The sequence below is a fragment of the Peromyscus eremicus genome, chromosome 6 (genome assembly GCF_949786415.1).
Source record: "Peromyscus eremicus chromosome 6, PerEre_H2_v1, whole genome shotgun sequence".
Classification (NCBI taxonomy): domain Eukaryota; kingdom Metazoa; phylum Chordata; class Mammalia; order Rodentia; family Cricetidae; genus Peromyscus; species Peromyscus eremicus.
The window spans coordinates 76,559,678-76,584,912 of record NC_081421.1 but is presented as its reverse complement, the minus strand read 5'-3'; the positions used below and the strand labels follow the sequence as shown (position 1 = coordinate 76,584,912).

Sequence of the window (25,235 nt, the reverse complement as noted above, 5' to 3'; positions counted from 1 at the left end):
GCAGTGAGGAAGACAGAGGCCCTTGGCTGCTAAGGAGCTCCTGTCCCGACTCGGCCCCCAACACTGAGCATGTCCTGTTCCTATCACAAATCCCCAGAAGGGAGCGCCACTCTCCTGAATACCATCAATAAAGTTCACTGTACCCACCCACAAAAAATGGTTAGAACTGTACTTTATTCCACAAAGACATAACTCAAAGTTCCCAGCTTCCTGAACACGTTGGAAATCTTAAAGAAGCTTCATCACAAGATTTGAAGCCTTAGAAATGGACTTCTGCTACAAAATATGAGATTATTCTAAACTCTGAATACTTGGATTCTTACAGCTACAAAAATAGCCACGTGTTGAAAATCTTTATTTTGCTACGACACACATATAAAGCAACACAACAGTGCACACAGCCCACAGTCTCTAAACACCTAACCAGACAGTTGCTCTGAGAAAGCCCGCGGCCGAAGGTTTTGTGGAGCCCGCTCCTCTGCCCTCCGCCCGGTCAGAAGTCCTGGCGGATGTTCTCCTTGTTCGCCTCCCCATGCTGCTGCTTGATCTGGTAGATCTCGTTCTCCAGCTGCACGATCGTCCGCTCAATCTCATAGTTCTTACTTACCAGGGACACCCAACTGGGAAAGGGAAAAACAAGGAGTTTCTCTTAAACACAGAGTCTCACTCGGGGCACCAACGTTTCTAACTTTCTGTTAAAACAAAGTGAAGCACACTTATGGGACAGCAGGTGAAGGGGACACAGGATGTCTCTGCATCAGTTCTTAAAACCCTAAGTGAACCTACAATGGCCTCATGATGAAAGCTTTCCCCAGGAAATAAACAGAAACAGGACAGAATGAGTGAGACAAAGAGACTTCCAGGAAGGGGTGATGGAAGAAAGCCTAAGATGAACAGAAAACAGGGCAGAGTCTGAGAAAATGGTGGGTAAGATTGCAGAATTGACAAAAACAAACAAAACTTAAGGAGGTCGCCATCACTATTTCCTGTAAATAAATCTCAAGGACGAATTTAACAGAAGCATCAGCTTGATGAAAAATGTGGAAGGTTGTTGGAGCCCACTAGCTTTCCTAGTGGCTGTACCCAGCAGGACTGCAGGAGAGGTTGATTGGAGCACGGGCCTGAGTACCAGGTGACTGTAACTAGCAAGGGGGAGGTCTTTTGCTCCACCCTTGGGCACTGTTATAAATGGACCTTTGGAATAAAGTTCTGGGCTGGTGGATAAGGATCCAGGCCTACCCGAGTCTATGCTGTGTTTTCTCTCTCCCTCTTTCTAACTAATTCTCTTATCCCTCATTCCTCAAGAGTTCCTGGGGTAATGAGTGTGGGCTGTAAACCAGCACCACTTAGCAGTGGCTCAGCCCTGGTCTGTAGTCACAGCTGCTCCACATGTGCCTCACTCAGCAAACAACAGGCACATCAACAGCCTGCCTTTGATTCCCATGGACCCCACGTGACTACGACGACTGTAATCTTAACTCCTGCTCTTAGAACACACTGAACAACTTAAAACACATGAAATCCTACACTTACTTTGACTCCATTTCTCTCAATTTAGATCCAGCTGTGAGCTGCATGTTTTTTCGCTGCCAGTTTAAATCCTGAATATGTTTCCTGTAAAAAAAATATTTTATACAACCCAATGACATTTTAACATACGACAAAAATCAACAGAACAAGATAATACAAGAAAGGATTTTTTTTTTTTTTTTCCGAGACAGGGTTTCTCTGTGTAGTTTTGGAGCCTGACCTAGATCTCGCTCTGTAGACCAGGCTGGCCTCAAACTCAGAGATCCACCTGGCTCTGTCTCCCGAGTGCTGGGATTAAAGGCATGCACCACCACCTGGCAAGAAAGGATCTTTAAACTCTTTAGGACTCACAAACACAATTATAGGCCAATTCTAGGAATTCACTTTCAGAATTAACTTTCTTCTAATTATTTCTCAATTACAAATTTCAGAAAATATGCTCTGTGGGAGAAAACAAAACAAACAAAACACCAACCAACCCACAAACACATATGTAGATTACAAATCCCTCCTTCCATGAACTTTTTCCTGGCAATGGCTGTGGGACTTTCACTGAGTACCTCTAGGCTTCGAATGCTTACCCTGTCTAACATTCACACTGGAGCAGACTGCCATTGTGAGATGCTGGGGGGTGGAAGGGGTCCAATTACAGTGCTTAGAGGTGGACTTTAAGGAGGTGGCTGGATTAGATAAAGTTATCAGAACAGAACTGCAAGAACAGAATACTAGTGGCTTTATAATCAGAGCCCAGAACACACACATGCAGCCTCCTGTCTCTTGTCATATGATTCCACGTACCACGCTGATATCTGTCCCTAACCGGGTTGTCAACAGATGCACCTCTTCAGCCTTGACTCTCCACAACTATAAGCCAAAATAAAGATCTTTTCTTTCACACTTATCTAGTCTGTGGTATTATTAGCACCAGAGTATGAACTAAGACAGTGGATGCCTTCCAGGTTCTTTCCTATATGCACGTGTGCAGGGGTATTGTCCTGCCTAACTCCCAAGGTGTTCTTTCTTTGTAGATTGCAGATTTGTGAGTTGCACACGTTTTCAGGTTTCAAGCTTATCCTCGTCTCCATTGAGGAACACAGCAAGCTCAGTGCCAGATGCTGAGCACGGTAGATCACAGTTGCTACATATTGAATGGTGATTTGTTAAATGATCTACTGTCTAAACCAAACCAACTTCAAAACAAAAGCCCAAATGCAGACAGGTTCTTGCACTTGTAACATATTCAGTAACATACACGGTAGTGTGTGACACTCTGCTGTCCAGCCACGAGGTCCTGTCAGTCACAATCTACCAGCCTTACACCAAGGAGCTGTCTGCCAATGCAGCATGTGTGGCTCTTCCAAGTTGTTAACTATGAAGGTGCTTCAGCACCTCTGGTTGGAGGCCAGGCCAATTCCCCAGGTTTCCTGCCAACTGTTCACATGACCCCTGCTGACGGAGTAGCTTCAGGTACAAACCCCTTCAGCCCGCAGGCATATGTCCCCTGGGGGGTTTGAGACAGTGTCTCACTATGGAGCCAGCTGTGAGCTTCTGAAGCTCTGGGGCTACAGCTGTGTTCCACACTTCTGGCTCAATCTATGGATTGATTGTTCAGGGTTTCCCAACCCACTTCTTATAAACCAGGAATCACTCAAGGAAGTCTACCCCAAGTTTCCCTTCAATACATACCACAACATACAAACTTTGACTTTTGCCACTCCTTGATATCTACCTCTTGGAATTTATGAATTTCTATTTCTCAAAGGTAATTATTTTACACACACTGACACCAATACCAATTAAAAAATGCTTAACGAAAGTGGATTAGCTATTTACTTTCATAGGACTATAGTCTTAATGGTTTTCTTCCACTGCTCTATCAGGGATCACCTAAATTTTATTCATTAGAAAAAACTAACTTACCTTAACTTCTGAAGCTCTTTCTGCGCATGTTCAATCATATGAACGAGGTTTCTAAGGAAGGAAGAACACATACACTCTGAAATCTTGGTAACATCAATGAAAACTGAACTACCTATTTGTATTACAAAGTCAAGTTTTTCTGCTAAAAATACTAAATCCTGGGATCTCTGTGTCCAGTATGTCAGATAATTAATAACTATTAGCTTGTTTAATCCAGCACTTCACTGACAGTTTGACTTTGCATACTGATGTTACTCAGCGCCCAACCCACCCACCCCAAGACAGGGTTTCTCTGTGTAGCACTGGCTGTCCTGGAACTCAGAGATCCACTGCCTCTGCCTCCCAAGTGCTGGGATTAAAGGCGTGCACCTGCACCACCTGCACCACCTGCACCACCTGCACCACCTGCACCACCTGCACCACCACCACCACCACCACCACCACCTGGCCTGATGTTACTTCTTAAATTCTCAGGACTTGGAGACAGTGTCCCACTATGCCGACCAGGGTGGCCTTGAACTCCTATGCTCAGGCAATCCCCTTGCCTCAGCCTATGTTCAGACAGCTGCAAAGTTAAGGAAGGTACTGCCAGACCCACGTGCCACATCAACAACTTATGACAGTACATCCATCACCTTTCAGGTTTCCTGGAGCAACCCTGGGCAGGCTGTGTGGCCGGCACTGACACCAGGGCTCCTCACCCTGGCTTCCTGGCTTCTAAATTCAATATGCTGCTGCTCATGCTCATTTCTCTCCTCTACCAACTTGTTTCATCACACGGTGGTACCGTTCCAGCTTTTCCCTCAGCTTCCCCACGCCCCACATGCTGAAGAGTATCACTCTAGTGCTACTCTGGCCTCTGATCACTAAAAAGGATCTTTGGTGTTTGAACTTTCTTCTTGAAGGTTTACTTTGATAACATATGCTTCCTGTGGAAAAGGATCTATGTGTTTGGAGGAGACAAAATACGCTCTGAATGTGATTTCTGAAGGAAAGCAGGTGATGTGCACAGCAGTTGGTGGGAAAAGACACTGCAGTAGAATGTGAGTTAATGGAATGCTTAGTCCTTTCTTCTCCACACTGCCTGGCTCGCCTGAGCAAGGTCCTACCCTACAGCTCAGGCTGACCTTCAGCTGGGTCACCATGCCTACTTTCCTTGCTGTCTGATGACTCCAAATCTCACTTGTGTGTGTGGTGTTCGGCCTGGGCATGCCTGTTGGCACTACCACTGCTACCATCTGACTCCACCACCCTTTTAAAAATCTGTTTGAGAAAAGGTCTCAACCCAGTTTGGCACTGAACTTCTGATCTTCCCAAATGCTTGGATTCAAGGTGCTACTAGGTCCTTTTTAATGACTCTCTCTTTTTTTGAGACAGGGTCTACCCACGTGGACCAGGTGGGCTTGGAACTCATAGAAGCATGCACCACCATACCTGTGCTGAGTTTATAGGCATACAGGCATGCACCACCACATCTGTGCTGAGTTTATAGGCATACAGGCATGAACCACCATACCTGTGCTGAGCTCACAGGCATATAGGCATGCACACCACATCTGTGCTGAGCTCACAGGCATACAGGCATGCACTACCACATCTGAGCTGACCTCACAGGCATACAGGCATGCACACCACATCTGTGCTGACCTCACAGACATATAGGCATGCACACCACATCTGTGCTGACCTCACAGGCATACAGGCATGCACTACCACATCTGAGCTGACCTCACAGGCATACAGGCATGCACACCACATCTGTGCTGACCTCACAGACATATAGGCATGCACACCACATCTGTGCTGACCTCACAGGCATACAGGCATGCACTACCATACCTGGCTAATCATTCTCATTCTGTAGTGGAGCAGACAGTTACATTTGCCCATGCAGACGCTGGAGAAGGATCTGGGTATCCGCCCCCTCTCTCTGTTTATCATTAGACAGGGTCTCTTATGAAACCTGGCGCTAAACTGGTGGCACCAGCACGCCCAGCTCAGCAGAGTCCTTTCTAGCAGCATCTCTTTACAGCTTTGATCTTCATTATCCCAACTCTACACCACTAAACTGCTAAGCCTGCCTAAGCTACTGTTACTGTGTGCAGTAATTCACAAACATGTGCACAACAGTGAACAGTTTGGGTTGCTGGCCAGTTGTGAAGGCTACCCAAGGGCCACTTCACCTTTTAATTGTTTTTAAAATTTTTTATTCATTTCTTTTTTTTTAATAGACAGGGTTTCCCTGTGCAGCTCTGGCTATCCTGCAACTCATTCTGTAGACCAGGCTGGCCTCAAAGTCTGAGATCTGCCTGCCTCTGCCTCCCAAATTCTGGGATTAAAGGTGCATGCCACCACGGCCCAGCTACTGTTTTTTTTTTTTTTTTTTTTTTTTTGAGGCAAGATTTCCCTCTATAGCCCAAGCTGGCTGGGAAGTCATGGTGAGCCCCCTGCCTTGGCCTGCTGAGCACTGCTGGACCACAGGTGAACAACCATCCTGGACAGGACTTTAGAGAACATGACACGTGAATGAGAGAATTGGACTGCACTGTCAATCACTCTGAGCAAGCTCATTTCCTTACACTGTACAGTGAACACGTGGTTAGTTATGTGAACTAGGCTAGCTTAGCACTCGCCAACTCTAAGGCAGTTTTCAAGCCCTTCATTGGTGTAGTTCTGATACATTCCCAAGTCAAATCTAGCATTGTTGTTGTTATTCTGGATACAGGATTTTGCTATATAAGCCTAGGATGACCTCAAACTCAATATATAAACTAGTCAGGCCCTGAACTTGTGGCAGCCCCCCTGCCTAAGCTTCCCAAGTGCTGAGATTCTAAGTATGTGCACACCACACTTTTTTTTCTTTTAATTTTTCAAGACAGAGTTTCTCTGTGTAACAGTCCTAACTGTCCTGGAACTCACTTTTTAGACCAGGCTGGCCTCGAACTCACAGAGATCCGCCTGCCTCTGCCTCCCAAGTGCTGGGCACCACCACCTGGCTGAATATCACACTTTTAAAAGGCACTGAAAACTCTGGATGGGACAGATAAAAAAGGGAGGATGACCAATGCTTCTTACTCGTTATATACTTTCCAGGCATTACACCCGTGTTGGGACATCAGTTCCAGATTCTCAATTCGAACTGCCTGATGCTCTAACTGGGCCATGGAATTGTTTACACACTCTTGCCATGCAGTAATGTCATTTTTCTGACCCGAGGAAGGGGCTGGAAGTTCATATCTGAAATTATACAACAAATAAACCAACATATCTTGCCAAGCCTTAATCACTCCTTCCAACAGAATCCCCATGGCTATATTTCCACTATATAAAGACAAAAGAAACAAATTAACAAACCCACACCCACCCACGCACAAAATGACTGAGGCAGTAGAAGAAACCTATTACCCTAGAACTAATATACAAATAAATATACAGCTGTATACTGTAACAAAAATTATTTCCATAAACGTGAACTAGTTAAGTAACCTGGAACAGCCACAGAGACTCTGACATCTCTCATCCCTATTTGTCACCATGTAAACCCCCATCTTGGGTAAAGTCTGCCTTATCAACTTTTTAAAAAGCTGCTTAAAAATATTATATTTGGCTGGGCTCTGGTGGCGCACGCCTTTGATCCCAGCACTCAGGAGGCAGAGGCAGGAGGATCTCTGTGAGTTTGAGGCTAGCCTGGTCTACAGAGTGAGTTCCAGGACAGACTCCAAAGCTACACAGAGAAACCCTGTCTCGAAAATATATATATCTGCTAACATTTTTGGTTTTGTTTTTTTAAAAAGGCCATAATCATGTTTATAACACGCAGCACTCTATCATCTAATATAATATAATTGGTTATAAACACCAATCATGTTTATAACACGCAGCACTCTATCGTCTAACCCACTGCCCGCACACAGCTGGCGACACTCGGCCACTACTGCGGAGTCACCCAGCCTAAGCTCACTTACCTTTTCATGCTGAGTAACTCGATTGGTTGGCGGGCAGCCAGTCTTTCAAATTCATTTCTCATTATGTCAGTCTGATGCACAAACAACACAAAGAATCAGCACCAGGATCATGCTGGAAATAATGCTGAGATTTTATACTTTATACTACATTATAACGGATCTTCTTGCTTCTCTCAGTTACACCCCCCCCACTAATATCTGAACCCAGGGTCTCGCACATGTCCCCCCAAGGACACTAATATCTGAACCCAGGGTCTCGCACATGTCCTACCATGATGCTAAACTCTTGTCATCTCCCAGTTTTGTTCTGAGCTTGTCTATCTAGGGTCTCTAGAAATAGGCACACACTTTAATTCTACATTCTGCCTAGGCACAAAAGGAGGCAGACACAGAAGAACCCATGTGTCAAAGATTAACTCTAAACCAGCAGTTTCAATGCATTACAATCAGCTGTGGAGCTCTGAAGACAACTTTAACCCCAGCCACACGTCACACTGCATTTCACAACAAATGTTTCAGACAGTCTCTGGTGCTGTGTGGTCTGACACAGTGTAAATCCCACATGCTCCAGTTTAAAACCCCCAACTTCAATGAAGTCACACGCTGCAATACGTACCAGCACTGTAGAACCTTGGATTTGGGACTTGATCTCTGAATTACCCACACTGAGTTATAAGACCCCCATGAGGGATCACAACACAGTGTAAGAACCTGGGTTCTAGATGAGGAAGCTATCACAACAACTAACCTGCACAGGGAGCAGTCTCTCGGCCTGAAAGGCCTTTCTCAATCATCCAATATTAATTGGATGACAGCCACCCAGTTACCGTTGCATCTCTGTGTAGTCTGACTGTCCTGGAACTCCTTCTGTAGACCAGGCTGGCCTCAAACTCAGAGATCTGCCTGCCTCTGCTTCTCAAGTGCACCCCTTTAATCCCAGCACTCGAGAGGCAGAGGCAGGTGGAGCTCTGTGAGTTGGAGGCTACTACAGAGAAATCGTGTGTGTGTGTGTGTGTGTGTGTGTGTGTGTGTGTGTGTGTGTGTGTGTTGCAAAACAAAGCAAGCAATTACCAGAATGAAGAGACCTCATAGAATGGAAATCTCTGCCAGCTATTTATCTTACAGGGTTTAATGTCCATGATATATAGAGAACAGGAAAAACCTAATCAAAGGACAAGTCCCACAATAAGCAGACAGGCAAATCAGCTGAACAGTCAGTCAGAAAATGCAAATCAAAACTACATCAAATCTGGGAGTGGTGGTCATGCCTTTAATCCCAGCACTTGGAGGTACAGGTAAGGAGATTGGCAGTTCGAGGCTATCCCAGGCAACATGTTGAGTTCAATGCCAGCCTGAACTACTTGACACTGTCTAAACACACACACACACTCATACATCAAGAGCTGGATGTGGTGCCTTACACTTGTAATTTCAACACTCACAAGCCCGAAGCAGGAAGACTATTCCAAGTTCAAAGCTGACCTGTCCTAGTTGAGTTCCAGGCCAGCCTGAGCTACAGTCTCAAAAACACCAATGTTAATTGACAGACGAACAAAAATGAACAGTTATGTAATTCATAGGACTGTTTTCTGAGCTAGGGAAGATAGTCCAATACACCATTAGCAACTATTAAGAAAGGATTAAGGAATCATGCTGCATTTTAAAAGGGTAGGAAAAAAATGTATTAAAGCATTTAAAAGTTTGTAACTGAATAACTGATTAGGACCTAAACAGTGTTTTCCACTTGTAGGATAACCATTTAAAATGTATGCAGTTAGACATGTTTGTTCAGGCATGTTTGTTCAGGCATTCATACACCTGCTAAGTGTCGTCTCAATTTTGCTCAAAAATCTCCCTCCAGTGGTTGCAAAGAGCACAGGTAGTTACGATTATAAATGTTAAAATCCCGTGATCCATACCTGTTTTTAGTGGACCTAAGAATAAAGAGTAAAGGGTCCTTTTGTGAAATTTACTAGGGACTCTCTCAAAAAATAAAAGACCCAAAATATTTTTATTAAACAAGTCTGGAGAAACCAATAAAGTATTTCTTGTAATACGAACCCTGCGGAAAGCTCATCTGGCTATTTTGAGCCAACTGATACCTCCATGACACGCAGTATGAGCAGCAAGCAACAGTTAACCTGGAAGACGTCCGTTTTACACAGCTAAAGCCCTCAACCCGAAATCTAAGTCCGCAGGAATCCTGGTCGGGACGCGGGGCTCAGGACGCCGTACTTACTTCGAAGGCGGAATAATCGGGGGCTGTCAGGTAGCTCAGGTAGTTCTTGGTAGGTCGGTATCTGCGCGTTTCCTCCTCCACCAGGGCCGCAGCCTAAGAACGAGAACAGGCCGGGGTCGCGGCGGGAAAGCGCAGCGCGCCTCGGGCGGCCCCACCGCACACACCCCGCACTCACCGCTTCCCGCACGCCGGGCGCCTCGTAGCCTTGATCAAAGTACGGCAGCGCATCCACCACCACCTCCCCCGCTACCAAGCCTGTGCCCGCCATTGCGCCGCGCTCTGCTCCACGGGCGCCGTCTGAGTCTGCGCGGGGCTCAGCTCCGTACCACTGCGCCTGCGCCCGGCGCTGACGTCATGCACGTCGCTGGCTCTTCGGCTCGGGCGCATGCTCAGCTGCTAATGGTGTAGCCGCTAGGCCTTTGGGACTGTTTTGTTTAGGGTGGACGAGGCCTCACGCACTGACGTCCCAGTAGGCCTGGCACCTTGCTTGTCTTTTCGTGGGTACCGTGTTTTTTTCTGAAGCTCCGAGGGCAATTTTATTCGAGTTGAAGAGAAAAACAATAGGGCAGACAGGAAGCAAGGCATGGGGGAGAGGGAGAGGAACCCCCCCCCCCTTCTTTTAAGATTTATTAATTATATATACAGTGTTCTGTCTGCATGTGTGCCTGCGGACCAGCAGAGGGCGCCAGATCTCATTACGGATGGTTGTGAGCCACCATGTGGGAATTGAACTCAGGACCTCTGGAAAGATGGCTCAGAGGTTAAGAGCACTGATTGCATTTCCAGAGAAACCATGCCTTTTGAGTTAGGCATAGAGGCTAGCAATGCAGGTGAGATTAGCAGCCACATAGCAGAAGGGAGAGGGATTTAAAAGAGTGAGAACGCTCAGAGCACTCGGGGCATGGGGTCTTCGGAAGTTGGACTTCACTGGAGGGGAGAAATATATTCCCCACACTCTTTAACCTTTCACCTTCTAAACTCTCGCATAGTGTTGGGCTTCTCACAGTCCTTGCTTTATCCTCATGTCACAGCGGGTCCTTTAAGAATGTTCTTTTATAGACACCACAAATGGGAGCCTGTTTCTAATGAAAATGATAGTTTTCAGATCTAACAGACTTACTTAAGAAGCTGGGGGTGTAGCTCAGTGGTAAAGCCCCATTTCAATCCCCAGCACTGCAGACAAACACCTTATCCCTTCCAGGACTGGACTTACATCTACGGGATGCCTCGTTTAAAAAGCTTTGCCATTTTTTGTCTTTGGAGCCTACATAAAAACCAGTCATTTTGCTTCTAGGATTTGTGGTAATAGTGATCCTCATTGGCTCTCAACCCCTCAGGCTGTAGCTAGTATACATTTTCTGTTAAGCATCTCCTAGACTAAGAGGTAAATGCAAAAAGATTGTTGGACTATATGTTCTGCCTAATGTGCATTCAACCAAGGCTTATCTTTTAAGGGCTGTGGAAAAGTGGGTCCAGTTATACGCCTGGTTAGTCTACGATGGACATGGTGTTTATGACTTTATGTAAAGGTACTGCCTACAGGTTTAAGTGAAAGAGCTTCACAACTTGTGGTTGAATGAGAACTGCCTCTCCTCGGCTTGGGTATCTGAACACTCGGCCTCCAGTGGGTGGCGCTGTTGCAGTGGTTTAGGCGGTGCCTGCCGCCTGGCTGGAGCAAGTAAGTCACTGGAGGTGGGCGTTTAAGGCCTTTGGCGCTCTGCTTCCAAACTGCTGTCTGAAGATGTGAGCTCTCAGCTCCCCACCCCTGCCTCCATGCCTTTGGCTTGGCGCCATGCTTCCTCACCATGATGGACTCTTACCCCCTGGACCTGTAAGCTAAATAAGCTTTCTTCTTGAAGTTGCTTGTTTTTATCACTGCAACAGAAAAGTAACTAATACACATCTTACGTGGATTTATTTTATTTTATTTATTTTTTTTTTTTTTTGGTTTTTCGAGACAGAGTTTCTCTGTGTAGCTTTGCGCCTTTTCCTGGGACTCACTTGGTAGCCCAGGCTGGCCTCGAACTCACAGAGATCCACCTGGCTCTGCCTCCCGAGTGCTGGGATTAAAGGCGTGCGCCACCACCGCCCGGCTGTGGATTTATTTTAAATTCTCCAAGAGATTTGTGGGATTTTTAAAATGCCTTTATTCATTAAAAGACCTGTAAACATTTGATAGAAATCTTGAACAGTTCTTTTTACAAACATATTCAGAATTCACAATATTTTACAAAAACAAAATACAACAAACTCAAGGAAAGGAAGCAGCTTTAGATTGTAAGAAGGTAAGACTCTCATCCCCCAAAGCACAGTCTCTCTGCAGAGGAACAGCCATGACCAACCACAGTAAACACTCCTATTCCCATCTTATAAAGAACCGATACGAACTGTTCCTTCAGGACTGGAGTGTAAGAAAAGACCAAATGGGGAGATGTCTGAGAAGAGGGCCACCGTGGTAAGCGGCACCAACACTTTAAGACACAGGCTCAGCTCTTTTCCCTGGACCCACATCTGGGAACTATATTGCACAGCACCAGTCTTCCATGGATTCATTCAGACACACTTGAATGGGTGATAATGACAGTACTGTACAAGTCAGTCAAATGTATCCCAATACAATGTACAACACTTTCTAAGTCTCAATGAATCTTTTCCACGCTAGGTAACGTCTTTAGCAAAGCTTAAAGAAAACAACTGACATTTGCCACAACATTTATCATTTATCAATGAAAATTGCACCTTCACTGATAAAACTCCTTTTTCCCAGGCACTGCTCATACATTAGATTTTCAGCATCTGGTTGATGAAGAGGTATAGGCTTAGGAAATACTCTGAGTCTAATTAGAATAAAAACTCAACAACGGAAAAATAAGTAGTGTGGCAGAGCACACAGAAGGCCCTGGGTTCTATTCCCAGCACCCAAAACAAAGCAAAGGAAACAGGGCCTCATCTAGACCCCCAGAGCTTGAAGTCTCATCAAGGCCTGGAGGTGGCTCTGCTACACTCCACGGAGAACTTTAAACATTACTACAACACTAAAGAGCCCAAGTTTCCATCTGCAGGACTAACTAGCTTCCTCTGTGTTCCTAAGTCAAGTGGTTTGGCTTAGTTCTACCTTGAGTGTATAACTAGCCAAATTACTTAACCTCTCTGAACTCCAGTTTCTTGCAAAATATTATGAAGCTGATCGAAAGCTGGAATAAAATGACATATGTAAATGTATCACAGTGCAGCAAACTGTGGCACCAAAAGCCAACAAACAGGTAGCTTCTGTCCTTAAAAGGACATTTTCATATTGGCTGTATTCCACAAAGCATAATAATGCTGACAGGTGAGAGGCAAGCTATTCCAGCAGGACGTGTTCTGAGGAGGATCGGCATGGATTCTGCTTTCTTAAGGTACTAACATGAGTGACATTCTCCAAGATAGGCCGTGGGAAAAAAGGGTGATATCAATGGTGAAAACACTGGAATTAAAGCAACTGGATGCTTTCCTGCTGAGAATCGTGTAAGGTGTAATCGTAGTGTCCTCCATTTCTACCGAGCCTCTCTAGTCCTGACACTCAGCATTTTTCTCCTTATTCTCATCTTGGCATTGTTTTTAAAACATGCAACACCAGCCTGGGGTGGGGGGTGGGGATGGCGCATGCCTTTAATCCCAGAGCTCGGGAGGTAGAGGCAGGCGGATCTCTGTGAGTTCGAGGCCAGCTTGGTCTACAGAGTTCCAGGAAAGGCTCCAAAGCTATACAGAGAAACCCTGTCTCAAAAAACCAAAGAAACCAAACAAACAAATAAAAAAACATGCAACACCAAGTGTTTCCAAGTCTTTTTCTCGTAAAAGACAACTAAGCACAAAACAGAGCTTCTTGTAACCACCAATAACCAAAGAGAAAACACCACAGTAAACAACTTGGCCAGGAGTGGTGATACCTGCCTTTAATCCCAGCACTCAGGAGGCAGAGGCAGGCAGATCTCTGAGTTTAAGGCCAGCCTGGTCTACAGAATGAGTTCCAGGACAGCCAGGGATACACAGAGAGACCCTGTCTCAAAAACAAAACAAACAAACAAAACCTAAACCAACCAACCAAAAGAAAAGTCCTCAGATTCGAAGCAGAAGAGAGCACACTGGTTTAGACTGCTCCCAGCTTGCCTGCAGCAGCAGCAGCAGGAGAGACCTCCTCTGATGCCTTTCTCCTTGTACACTCTCAAGGACTCCGTGGGACTGACTCCAGGCACCAGGCCCTTGGAGAGATGCTCTCTTTGGCACTTTCAGTTATGTTTAGGATGAAGGCAGAGTCACTTCTTGTGGAGAAATCTCATTTTGCTTCCTGGAAGGAGGAGAAGAGAATGAGTGCCTTGTTTACCTTCACCCGCTGTACCACTGAGGCAAGGCACCAAGAGCCTAGCCGTTCAGAGTCACTCAGAGTAGCTGCCTTGTCAAGTGCTGTGGTTTGGGTAAGTGTCCCCCAAGTAAAAGCTTGGTCCCCAGCTTGTGGTACTATTGAAAGTAACGGACCCTTAAAGAGGAGGGGCCTCGAGGGAGAAGGTCTGGTCGCGAGTGTGCCCTTGCAGGTACCTGGCCCCTTCCTGTCTCTGCTTCCTGGCAGGCATCACAGCTGCATGTCTTGCCATGATGTATTATTACCTTGCCATGAGCCCAAAAGCATCAGGGCCACTCAGCCACGGGCTGAAACTCCCCAAACTAGGAGCCCAACCAGGTGTCTGTCTCATTCTTATCATCTTAGGCATTCTGTTGCCCTAATGGAAAGTTATCAGTTGATGTGTTTAGCCACTAAAAAACCCACGAGTGTCTAATTGCAGAGGTGGAAAAGAACTCAAGACATAATCTAATACAAGTGGTTTTCAACTAAACTGGAATTTCTAATTACCTGCCTTACTCCCTGCAGAGCCCAAAGAAAACGTTTTTAAAGTCCCTAAAGATTATCACCTGATCTAATCTAACCCCAAGGTACAGATGAAATCATAGCTTTCGGCATACTTTGCTAGTAAGGACAGGGTTTATCAGGAGCGTATATTCCGAAGCTCCGAGTGTAAGAGCACTGTTTAGGATAGGCACATCACTGCTCTCATATAATACTGGAATTTAAAAATCATAAGGAAATGCAAAATTAGAGTGAGGCATCCTCTCTGCTTTCCAGTCCCTCAGACTAGGTATTTTTTAAGTCCGAAGTCCATGGACACAAGTCAGGGGTCCATGGACCCTCTAAAACTATATGTAAAACATATCTGTATGCATTTTTCTGGCAAATAGGACTTAAAAAAAAGCATGCTCAAAGGATGTAACCTAGAAAAGCTTCATGATCTGAAATGGAAACTTATACCATAAGGCTAATTAGGGGTTTCACTAAGGGAGACAGCCCAGGCCCACCCTAGTGGGGAAGCCCCAGCGTTTGAGGTGACTGGCTTTCTGAAACATTAGGAGCCAGGGCCACAGTGTCCAGGCAGCCAGCTTGAGGTTGCATTGCTGACTGGATTATGAGTCTTGGGGATGAAGTTTGTTTACCGCAGAGCTCTTTTACGGCCCTTTTATCTAACAGGAGAGCAAAGTAACTCACCAAGACTCCGCAAAATTCTATTCACCCCACTGGGTTCCGACTCAGGAATTGTTTCCAAATACTGGAGAGCCCGGACTTCAAATAAACCTAGGAAGAAGACGTTGGTGAGACTGCCCAACACTCCACCCTGGAAACCAATTAAATGAGCCCTTCCTTTTTCTTTCGATTTTGGGCAGTGCTGTGGGCGGACTCAGGTCTGCACATGCTAGGCGTGCTGAACTACTGAGCTACACCCCTTTCTTACTCATTTACTTAACTTTGTGTATGTTCATGCTTTTATGTATGTGTGTGGGGTTGGCATGTGCATGCCACAACACACATGTAGAGGTCAGAGGTTAGCTTGTGGGTGTCTGATCTCTCCTTCCATCATATTGAGCCAGGGAATGAACTCAGGTTGTCACGGTTATTAACAAATGCCTTTACCAGATGACCTATCTCCCCAGCCCTAACCCTGTCCTTATTACCAGTGTATTATTGTACAGTTAAACAGTGTTACAGATAATTCCCACAGTAACTCAGATATGCCCTTGAAAGTCTACACATCTCTCTATTATTCAATCCTTCTAAGTATTCACCAACTAAGGAGAGATTGGTTTATAGTAGAGCCCACCTTTAACTCCGCTTTGCCGAAGCTCCCGGTCCTGAACAAATCCTGCAAACATCTGCGTCTCCATGAAGAGATCTAGAAAATGGCGGACACTTCGGGAAGTGTGGGACTTTCGGAATGGCTCCCTCTGGAACACACGCTCCCCACGCTCTGTGACAGTCATATTCAGAGAATAATGTCCCACAAGCTCCACAAAAAACCTTACAAATGCTTCAGACACCAGAGAATTGAGTGTCACATCTGTTTCAAAATGAGATAAAGAGGAAAAGCTAAGTTTTGTGAATGGAGGAATACTGACACTAGTTACGGAAGCCATGTCTAAAGAGTCGTGAAAAACCAAGAATCAACGTAGGAATATGCGTTATTAGCTGGCTGCACAGCCCATGGCATGCCAAAAGCAAACGCCGCTGTCTTGACTGACATTTCCCTCCCACGGTACTCGTACTGCATCGTGCAGCCTGGCTTCCACACTGTGGCTTCACTACTCATGCAAATGCAACCTGTCTTTCTACTGTCCCCTCTTGCTCCTCCTGCGCTGCATCTGCGCTGCATCTGCGCTGCATCTGCCCCCTCTCCGCTCCCCTGGCCTCCTGACTCCCGTCTCGCCTGTGTGACTGACAATTTGGTTCTCTCTTGCCCCTTCCTCCTCCCCTGAATACGGTCCTCAGACCACTTCTCTTCAGCAGTCTACTCCTTACAAAGCTAATTGGCAACCAGGTCTGGTGGCTCACACCTGTATTCCCTGCACTTGGGAGATGCAGGCAGGAGAACCAGGAGTTCAAGACCACCCTCAAATATACAGTGAGCTTTGAGGCCAGTTTGGGCTCCATGAGATCCTGTCCTCAGCAGCAGCAGCAGCAGCAGCAGCCAACAAACAAAGCCAGCTGGCACAGAGACCGAGCTGGCTATGCAGTTCAAGTCTCCAGACCAGTATTTCACCCTTTCCGTTCTCAGGCTGTCAATGCAGTCATTATTTGGCTATCCCATTATAAATTGCCTAATTTATAAAGTGCATAAATTCCATTTGTCTATAAGTCACCATATCAGATCCTTTATAAAACTTGGTAGGCTATGAGCCAATTAAAATAAGATATGTCAAAACACAAATGCACTATATTCTTCTATATATCACTTGCCTCCTCAACTTTCTCACCTAATATTGCACTATGATTTATTCTAATAAAAATAATTTACTGAGTACTTAGTGCATGTCAGGCACTACACCAAATACTCATACAAAGACAATAATCAGATACGATTCCACTGCTCTCTGACTGTCCATCCGTCTGTCCATACTCCCTCTTTAGGATCTTTCTGTCACCCAGGCTGGTCTCAAAACTCTGGATCTTTTACTATCTCCCAAGTGCTGAGACTACAGGGGTGAACTACTGTGCCTGGAAATACTTCCGTTTGTGGTGGGTTTTTTGTGTGTCTGTTTTTAAAGACAAGGTTCTCCAGGCTGGCCTGGAACTCACTATGTAGATCCACCTGCCTCTGCCTCAGAATGCTGTGATTGAAGGCACATGGTACCACACCCTGCCTCAAAACAACGCTTTATCACTCTCTAGCTTCCATCTGTTCCTATCAGTAAACAGCCTTGGTTTCCCAGCTGATATGTCCATGATGACCCTGTTTCTTGCTGTTTTGTTTTCTGAGACAGAACCTCATTATGTAGCCTTTGCTGGCCTGGCACTGTGTAGACCAGGCTGGACTCGAACTCATAAAGATCCAAAGACTCTGCCTTCCAAGTGCTGAGATTAAAGGTGTGTGTCACCATGCCCACTGACACATGCTTTATATGGAGTCATGGGGAGGAGAGGGGAAGAAGTCAATAAATACTGGGGAGAGGGGGACATTTTTTAAAAGACAGGATCAAGAACTCAAAGAGAAAATGACTATGAGACAGACCTACAGGAAGAAAGCATTCTATGAATGTCACTTTCAGAGGTCCCCGGACAGGACTGGGGCTGGCACTTTGGGGGTCTGTAAGAAAGGGCGGGAGATTTTCCAGGTGCACTAGGTTGGCATGTCCCTTAGCTGAGTGCTGATCTTAGTGTGCTCATGGCTTTAACCTGAAGGCCTCAGCCCAAGTCTCACACCTTGTGAAAACTGTTGTTCCTGGGCCAAGACTTCCTTCCGGTCTTCTAAAATCTGTACCAAGGCAGCTTGAAGTTTAGGTGGCAGGATGTCATCCTCATCGGTCACCTTGAGAGAAGCACACTGCGTGAGCCTTCCGAGAGTGCACACATGCACTAGCTAACAGCCCCCACCCCACAGGCAGCTTTGTGGACTCTGCCTTAACTTTACTTCTAAAACTTAAGGAACACCTTGTAAAATTCTCTGGCACTTTTTTTTTAACAAAATGTTTCATCTACAAGTTTTATTCTTTGTCTCCAAAGCCATTGCCCTATAAATGGTAGTTAAATGTGAGGAGCCAACTGCTTTGGAAGAAAGATCTGGTTTCCACACTCAGTTTACACCCAGAGAGCTGCTCTGAGACTCATCGCTGCCCCGTCCCCCCATCCGACAGAAAGGACCACTTGTTAGGATTGCTAGAAAGCCGTCTCTAAAGCATTCTAGGAACGCCCACTGCCCTCAGTCTACGAGACCGCTGTCTTACCATCATCTTTAGACGTTAACTCCTAACTGAGCAGCTACATAACCAGAGTGAAGTGCTTGTCTCTGCTTTCTGTGTGCTGAACTGGACAGAGGAGCCTATGTATCTAGATGGGTACTCTACCACTGAGCTGCATCCTCAGCCCAATAAATTTAACTAACTTAGAGGCTTATATGTCCACCCTCCTAGAGTTGGTTACTTCTCTTGAGAATGACATTTATGCTATTTCCTCCTTCCTCCTTTGGGATGGACACCTATAAACTCAAGCCAAAGTTTTCAGGCCGATCTTGTATGGTTAGCTACAGTGTCAACTCAGATGGGTATGTACTAGAAGTCCTTTCTGAGTCATGTTCTCTAAGCACTTCCACGTATTTTCTGTCTAAGTGCCTATAGACACCTATGTCCCCAAACGTTACATAAGCCTCTCCTTTGTCACTCACCTCCTGCAGGAACTTGTCTGCACACAGATCAACTATCAGCACCTGAGGAATAAAGGAGACGGGCAGGTTCAACCAGAGATATCCACAGACACACCGGCACTGCTGGACCGGGATGGGCACTTTGGTTCTTTCAGGCCATGGGAACAGTTTCAACAAAATTAACTCCGAGTTGCAGCCAATTTAAAAGTTAATCCATCAAAACAACAAATGAATTGGGAAAAGAAAAAGATGTACACAATTACATATCACAGAGATTTACCAGGTCAGCGTGGTAGAGCAGTGGGGAGAGAAGCCTTTTCAGCAAGCGATACCGAGGAGGTAGGTAGCTACAAAGAGGGAAAATCCCCAAAGGATCTACGCCACACGATTTGCAAACAAATGAAGTACTAGGTGGAGTACGAAAAAAGGCAAATATAGGGAGATAACAGAGGAGGACATTCATGTGAAAATGTAAGCAGCCCATGAAAACATCAGTCTTAAATGAAAACATTGGCATCTTAACCACATACAAATGAACAACTCTCCTCCATTAAAAAGTGTCATTTTAGGCTGGGTGTGGTGATGCAAGATAAAATACCAGCAGTCTGGAGGCTAAGACAGGACGGTTGCCAAGCCCCACCCTGCCTGGAGACGGAGGGAGACCCTGCATCAAAAATGAACAAATGGCCTTCACCCTAAAACCCAACAAAACACACACACCAGAGAACGAGTTCAGAACATGGTTTTGGAAAATGAAAAGCCAAGCCATGAACAAAGCCCACAATTTGGTCCTTTGCACTGAATAAATCAGGTGTTATGCCTGTAACCCCAGAACTAGGGGGATAGAGGGTGGACAGTCAGAAGTTCAAACTCATGCATAGCTACAAAGTGCGTTTGAGACCAGCCTGGGCTTCCTGAGACCCTAACTCTCCATAAAAAGGCCTCCAAAAGAAGATACCCCCATCCAAAAAAAAAAAAAAAAAAAAAAGAACTAATAAAAAAAGAGGCTTTGGGGTTGGGCTGGAGCATTCATCTAGGTAGGTAGTCTGGGTTTGATCCCCAGCACCATAAAAACAAAACCAAACAAAAAACCAAGACATCTTACAAATTATGGAGGATAAATAACCCAGGGGGAATATAGAATATGATTTATAATAGATGATATTCAATGGCCAATAAACACACCTCAAAAGCAATCAAGGAACACAAATTCCACTACAATGAGCATATATGTACAGCTCCACAGTCACCAGCCAGGGCAGCTAAACCTCACAGCTGACGATGGAGCTGGTGACGTGGGGACAACAGCTCCTCTCCTGTGCTGCTGGGAGAAGTTTAATTGGCAATCCTTGAAGAAGTTCGACTTAACTCACTGAAGTTGAAGACATGCTTATCCTATCGCTCAGAACTCTATCTTTTTTTTTTTTTTTTTTTTTTTTTTTTTTTTTTTTTTTTTTTTTTTTTGGTTTTTCGAGACAGGGTTTTTCTGTGTAGCTTTGCGCCTTTCCTGGAACTCACTTGGTAGACCAGGCTGGCCTTGAACTCACAGAGATCCGCCTGGCTCTGCCTCCCGAGTGCTGGGATTAAAGGCGTGCGCCACCACCGCCCGGCCAGAACTCTATCTTGAAGCATATACCCACAGAACTCGAGCATGTAGGGACTGAGTATGATGCATAAAAATATTTACAGCAGGATTATTCATAAAAACCTCAAGCTGGAGATAGCTTAAACATTTATCAACTGCAGAATGGGTAAGAAAACTGTGGTACACTCACACAATGGCATATTCTAGGTGATCAGAAGCATCCAACTATTGGTAAACCTATACAGATGAATCTTTTTTTTTTTTTTTTTTTTTGGTTTTTCGAGACAGGGTTTCTCTGTGTAGCTTTGCGCCTTTCCTGGAACTCACTTGGTAGCCCAGGCTGGCCTCGAACTCACAGAGATCCGCCTGGCTCTGCCTCCCAAGTGCTGGGATTAAAGGCGTGCGCCAACACCGCCCGGCTACAGATGAATCTTAACACACAAGCCTAACAGAGAAAAGCTACATTACTCTTTTATACCAAGCTTCAAAACTGAACACAGGATAACATTGTTTAAAACTGTTATTATCATTTATTTATCACGTGTGTACGTGTGTGTGTGTGTGTGTGTGTGTGTGTGTGTGTGTGTGTGTGATGCACAAAGCCCTGGTATGCCATGGCGTACAGAGGACAATTTATAGAAGTGAGTTTTCTTCCTCTACCTTTGGGTGGAACTCAGGATGTCAGGTTTGGGTGCAATCACATTCGAGATAAAATTATAAAGAAATACAAACAGATGGCTACTATAAGAGTCAAGACGGTGGTGACCTTTTCTGGGGAGTGGGGAAGGGACCACCAGATTAGAGACTTGAATCTTTTGCTGTGATGCCCCATTACAACCCAATCCTGAATTATATAAATAGTCACTTTGTAATAATACTTCACTAAGGTATATATTCTGTTTGTTTAGGGCAATTATCTATACATGTGCTATATTTGGAACAACTTTTTTAAAGTCAACCCTGAGAGATTTTGTATTGATTTAAAAAAAAAAATGGGCCAGCAATACCAAGCTGGATGACCTGCTCTCCATCCCTGTTGCCCACAGAAAAGTGAAGGAGCGGGGCTGGAGAAATGGCTCAGAGGTTAAGAGCACCAGCTGCTCTTCCAGAGCTCACAGCTGTCTGTAACTCAGTTCCAGGGGATCTGACACCCTCACACAGACACACATGCAGGCAAAACACCAATGCACACAAATAAATAAATAAATAAATAAATAGGAACAATTGAAAACAATTCTATTTTAAAGTGAAAGAGAGAAGTGACCTACAAAACTGTCCTCTGACCTCCACATGTGTGCCATGGCACCACCACCCCACCACACACAAGTGTTTTTTTTAAAAAAGAAAACCAAGCCAGATGGTGGTGGCACACATCTTTAATCCCAGCACTTGGGAGGCAGAGGCAGGTGGATCTCTGAGTTCAAGGCCAGCCTGGTCTTTAGAGCAAGTTCCAGGATAGTCAGAACTACACAGAGAAACCCTGTCTCAAAAAAACGGAAAAAGAAAACCTCCTTTTTATACATAGATGGGTCTACCACTCACTACTGTAAAGTGAGCATTAGATGCAAATGTACCATGGAATTGTTTTCACTTTAAGATACAAAACATGATAGTGTAATAAATCATCAATTATTGTAATCTGAAAAATGTTTAGATTTATTTATTTTATTTCATGTGTATGAGTGTTTTGCGCACATGTCTGTCTGTGTTATCATGTGCATCCTGGAATTGGAGTTATGGGTAGTTGTGACTCGCCAAGAGGTACTGAGAACTGAATCTGGGTCCTCTGTAAGAACAAAAGGTCTTAACTGCTGAGACATTTCTGAAGCCCAAATGATAAAATTATTATATTAATAACAATTCTACCCCTCTTAAAAGATCATTTGGTTTCCTTCGACAATGCTCTCACATTTCCCGAATGTACTCCATCTTACCTCTTCAATGGGAAGGTCCTGGAGTTGGGGTAAGGAACAAGACAAGATTCCAATAAGGAATGGAGTGGGAGAGCACACTATGTCAATCATGGACACTGGTAACACTGGGATGTAGGTGTGCTGCCAGGTGAATGGATAGAGTGTAGCCACCACAGCATGGCCACATTTTGACAGGGTGCTAGACAGAGGAGAAAGCACATGTCACAGATGGAGCAGCACATGGAACATATTTCAAATATTATGCTAAAGAATTATACAGTGACCTCACTGGCCTTCACAGATCAATAACCCTGTGAATGTGTACTAATTGCTAGCAGATTCATCTCAGTCTGGTTCATCACAATTTATCATACTAAAAAACCAATGTTCACCAGGCAGTGGTGGCGCACGCCTTTAATCCCAGCACTCGGGAGGCCGAGGAAGGCGGATCTCTGTGAGGCCAGCCTGGTCTACAGAGAGAGTTCCAGGACATCCAGGGCAACACAGAGAAACCCTGTCTCAAAAAACCAAAACCAATAACAACAACAACCAAAAACTCAAAATCAAAACCAAAAAAAAAAAAACCAAAAAACAAAAAACAAACAACCCACTAGTGTTCCCATAGGAAAGCAATACTGATATATTTGTAAAAGATGTGGGGGAATCTCACTACATTGCCCAGCCTGTCCTTGAACTTCTAGGCTCAAGTGATTCTTCTGCCTCAGGCCTCCTGAGTAGATGGGACACAGGTGTGAACCACTCAGCCCCGAAAGCAATACCATTATTGGGATTAAAGGTGTGCGCCACAACTAGCCATCTGTGTAATTTTACACACAAGCCTTTACAATTTCTGTTTTCTCCATCTGGGTCACAGGAACTGAACCTGAGTCCTTTGCAAGACCAACAAGTTCTCTCATACTGAGCCAGCTCTCCAGCTCCAGTTCTAGATATTTTAAATACAGTCCCATTGTAAATAAATAAATAAACAAATGCAAGCCCAACACCAGCATCAAGTATCAGATTCCACTCACTTCTTACCTCAGGCTGTTGGCGACAAAGATCACCCTCCGCTCTAAGAGGAGAGAGGCCCAGACCCGGATGAGACGGCAGACACTCAGGCACTTGAAAAGACACTCAAAATCCACGTGCTCCAGGCGGGAATCGAGCGGCCGGCAGAGCTCAACGGACTGAAACGCAAGAGAGAACTGGAAGAGCCGATGTTGGACAGCCCCTCTAAGGGCACCTTTAACAGAACTTCTCGCTCCTTCTCTAGTCTGAAAAAGGTCTGCTACTTGGGTCAGGTGTGGTGGCACACATCTTTAATCCTAGTACTCAGGAGCTAGAAGCAGGTGTATCCCTATGAGTTCAAGGCCAGCTAGGGCAACATAGTGATATCCTGTTTGGGGAAAATGAAAAAGTCGACTGCATAGAGTTTATGAAGCTGCTGTAAAGTCTGGGTAAAATCATTCCATTTGATAAATATATACATACATACATACATTATGTATATACATACACATATCTGTCATTTACCATATTGACACTGCACTATAACGGGACCGATCTATGTCAGGTAGGAAACCTGGGGCTGAGGATCAACTACCTCACATATTCATTCAGTGTTTCTTCAGAGTTTCAAGGAAATAAAACTTATTACCTTGAAAAGGTAAAAACTATTCCTCCCCACACATGGGCTTCTGGAAACTGTGCCTTGCTGTGGGATATTTCTACACTGTGTGAAGATATATTGCTGTGATTGGTTTAAAATAGCTGAACGTCTAATAGCTAGACAGGAGGTATAAGCAAGACTTCTGGTCAGAGGGAGAGGAAGTAGGAAATGAATAGAGACACAAAGGAGCCAGGAGACAGAGAGAGAAAACAGGAGATGCAAGATGGAAGAGAGGTAAGGCCACGCGATAGGACGAAGATTAATATAAACAGGTTAATTTAAGTTCTAAGAGCTAATTAGGAAAAAGCCTAAGCTATAGGCTGAGCTTTCATAATTAATAAGAAGTCTCTGTGTCATTATTTGTGAGCTCGCAGCCCAAAGAAAAATCTGTCTACAGTGCCTGTCATAGTACAAGGCTTGCTTTTAGGTGGTTACCAAACCGTGGTGAGATGAATTAACTTACCCCATCTCCAGCCCCAGGGAGGTAGCTCTTAACTGTGATGGTGCGCCCGGGAGCTGGGAAAGGGGCTTCCATGACACTTCGCATGAACGGGTGAACAAGGGCTGGAGACATTTCTCTTCTCTTCTCTACTTCATCCAGAATCTGCATGGGGACGCAAACAAACAAACAAAACCCACAGTAATTTACTAAGACCTCAGTCCAGAAACATAAAGAAATCCTACTATAAATAAATAACAGTAGATTCAGACAAACAAGCTCTGCAACTGATAAAAGCTCAAAGTACACCGTGAGGCTTTCTTTACACCCCAAAGTTGTACAAGTCAACTTATGTTTAGAAACTACTTTAAAAAAAATTGTATTCCTTGTGTGTGTGTGTGTGTGAGTGTGTGTGTGTAGGTGTGTGTGTATGTACGTGTGGGCATGCCATGGCTCAAGTGTGGAAGTCAGAGACAACTTGTGGGAGTTCTTAGTTCTCTTCCTCCACTGTGTGGGTCCTGGGGATTGAAGTCTGGTTTTCAGGCTTGGTGGCGGGTGCCTTACCACCACTTAGCCATTTTACCAAAACTGGAGACCATTTTTATTTCACTAAAGGGCAAAATAAATAAACACTGACAGTGATATCCTGCAAGTTGGGTCTAGAAAAAGCAAGAGGCAAGATACGCTTCAGGATATGTTCTTTCAAAAGTGTGAGTTTTGGGGGCTGGAGGGTTGACTCAGTGGATAAGAGCACTTG

At 44.9% G+C, this 25,235-nt stretch overlaps 2 protein-coding genes across 4 annotated transcripts in view; both read right to left on the bottom strand.

The window, feature by feature from the left end:
* Nucleotides 1–334: 334 nt before the first annotated feature.
* Nucleotides 335–9,969, bottom strand: Bcas2 (BCAS2 pre-mRNA processing factor). Of its 3 annotated transcripts, XM_059265985.1 has the most exons (7): nucleotides 9,830–9,967; nucleotides 9,655–9,747; nucleotides 7,416–7,486; nucleotides 6,526–6,687; nucleotides 3,451–3,501; nucleotides 1,534–1,614; nucleotides 335–620 (listed from the first exon to the last, which is right to left on the bottom strand). In XM_059265985.1, the coding sequence occupies exons 1-7, from the start codon at nucleotides 9,920–9,922 to the stop codon at nucleotides 494–496; spliced, it is 678 nt and encodes a 225-aa protein (XP_059121968.1). In that variant the 5' UTR covers nucleotides 9,923–9,967; the 3' UTR covers nucleotides 335–493. The 3 variants fall into 3 exon arrangements, with proteins under 3 accessions (XP_059121968.1, XP_059121969.1, XP_059121970.1); XM_059265986.1 differs by lacking the exon at nucleotides 6,526–6,687 and having other exon boundaries at nucleotides 9,830–9,969; XM_059265987.1 differs by lacking the exon at nucleotides 9,830–9,967 and having other exon boundaries at nucleotides 7,416–7,527; nucleotides 9,655–9,746.
* A 3,380-nt stretch (nucleotides 9,970–13,349) lies between these two features.
* Dennd2c (DENN domain containing 2C) overlaps nucleotides 13,350–25,235 on the bottom strand; it is a 75,029-nt gene continuing 63,143 nt past the window's right edge. Inside the window, exons 12-19 of the mRNA XM_059265983.1 lie at nucleotides 24,503–24,643; nucleotides 23,409–23,557; nucleotides 22,392–22,569; nucleotides 18,894–18,935; nucleotides 17,936–18,041; nucleotides 15,840–16,076; nucleotides 15,230–15,316; nucleotides 13,350–13,981 (exon numbers count right to left, since the gene is read on the bottom strand). Coding sequence (XP_059121966.1) covers nucleotides 13,950–13,981; nucleotides 15,230–15,316; nucleotides 15,840–16,076; nucleotides 17,936–18,041; nucleotides 18,894–18,935; nucleotides 22,392–22,569; nucleotides 23,409–23,557; nucleotides 24,503–24,643 — 972 coding nt within the window. The 3' untranslated portion in view covers nucleotides 13,350–13,949. The remainder of the gene's footprint in view (nucleotides 13,982–15,229; nucleotides 15,317–15,839; nucleotides 16,077–17,935; nucleotides 18,042–18,893; nucleotides 18,936–22,391; nucleotides 22,570–23,408; nucleotides 23,558–24,502; nucleotides 24,644–25,235) is intronic.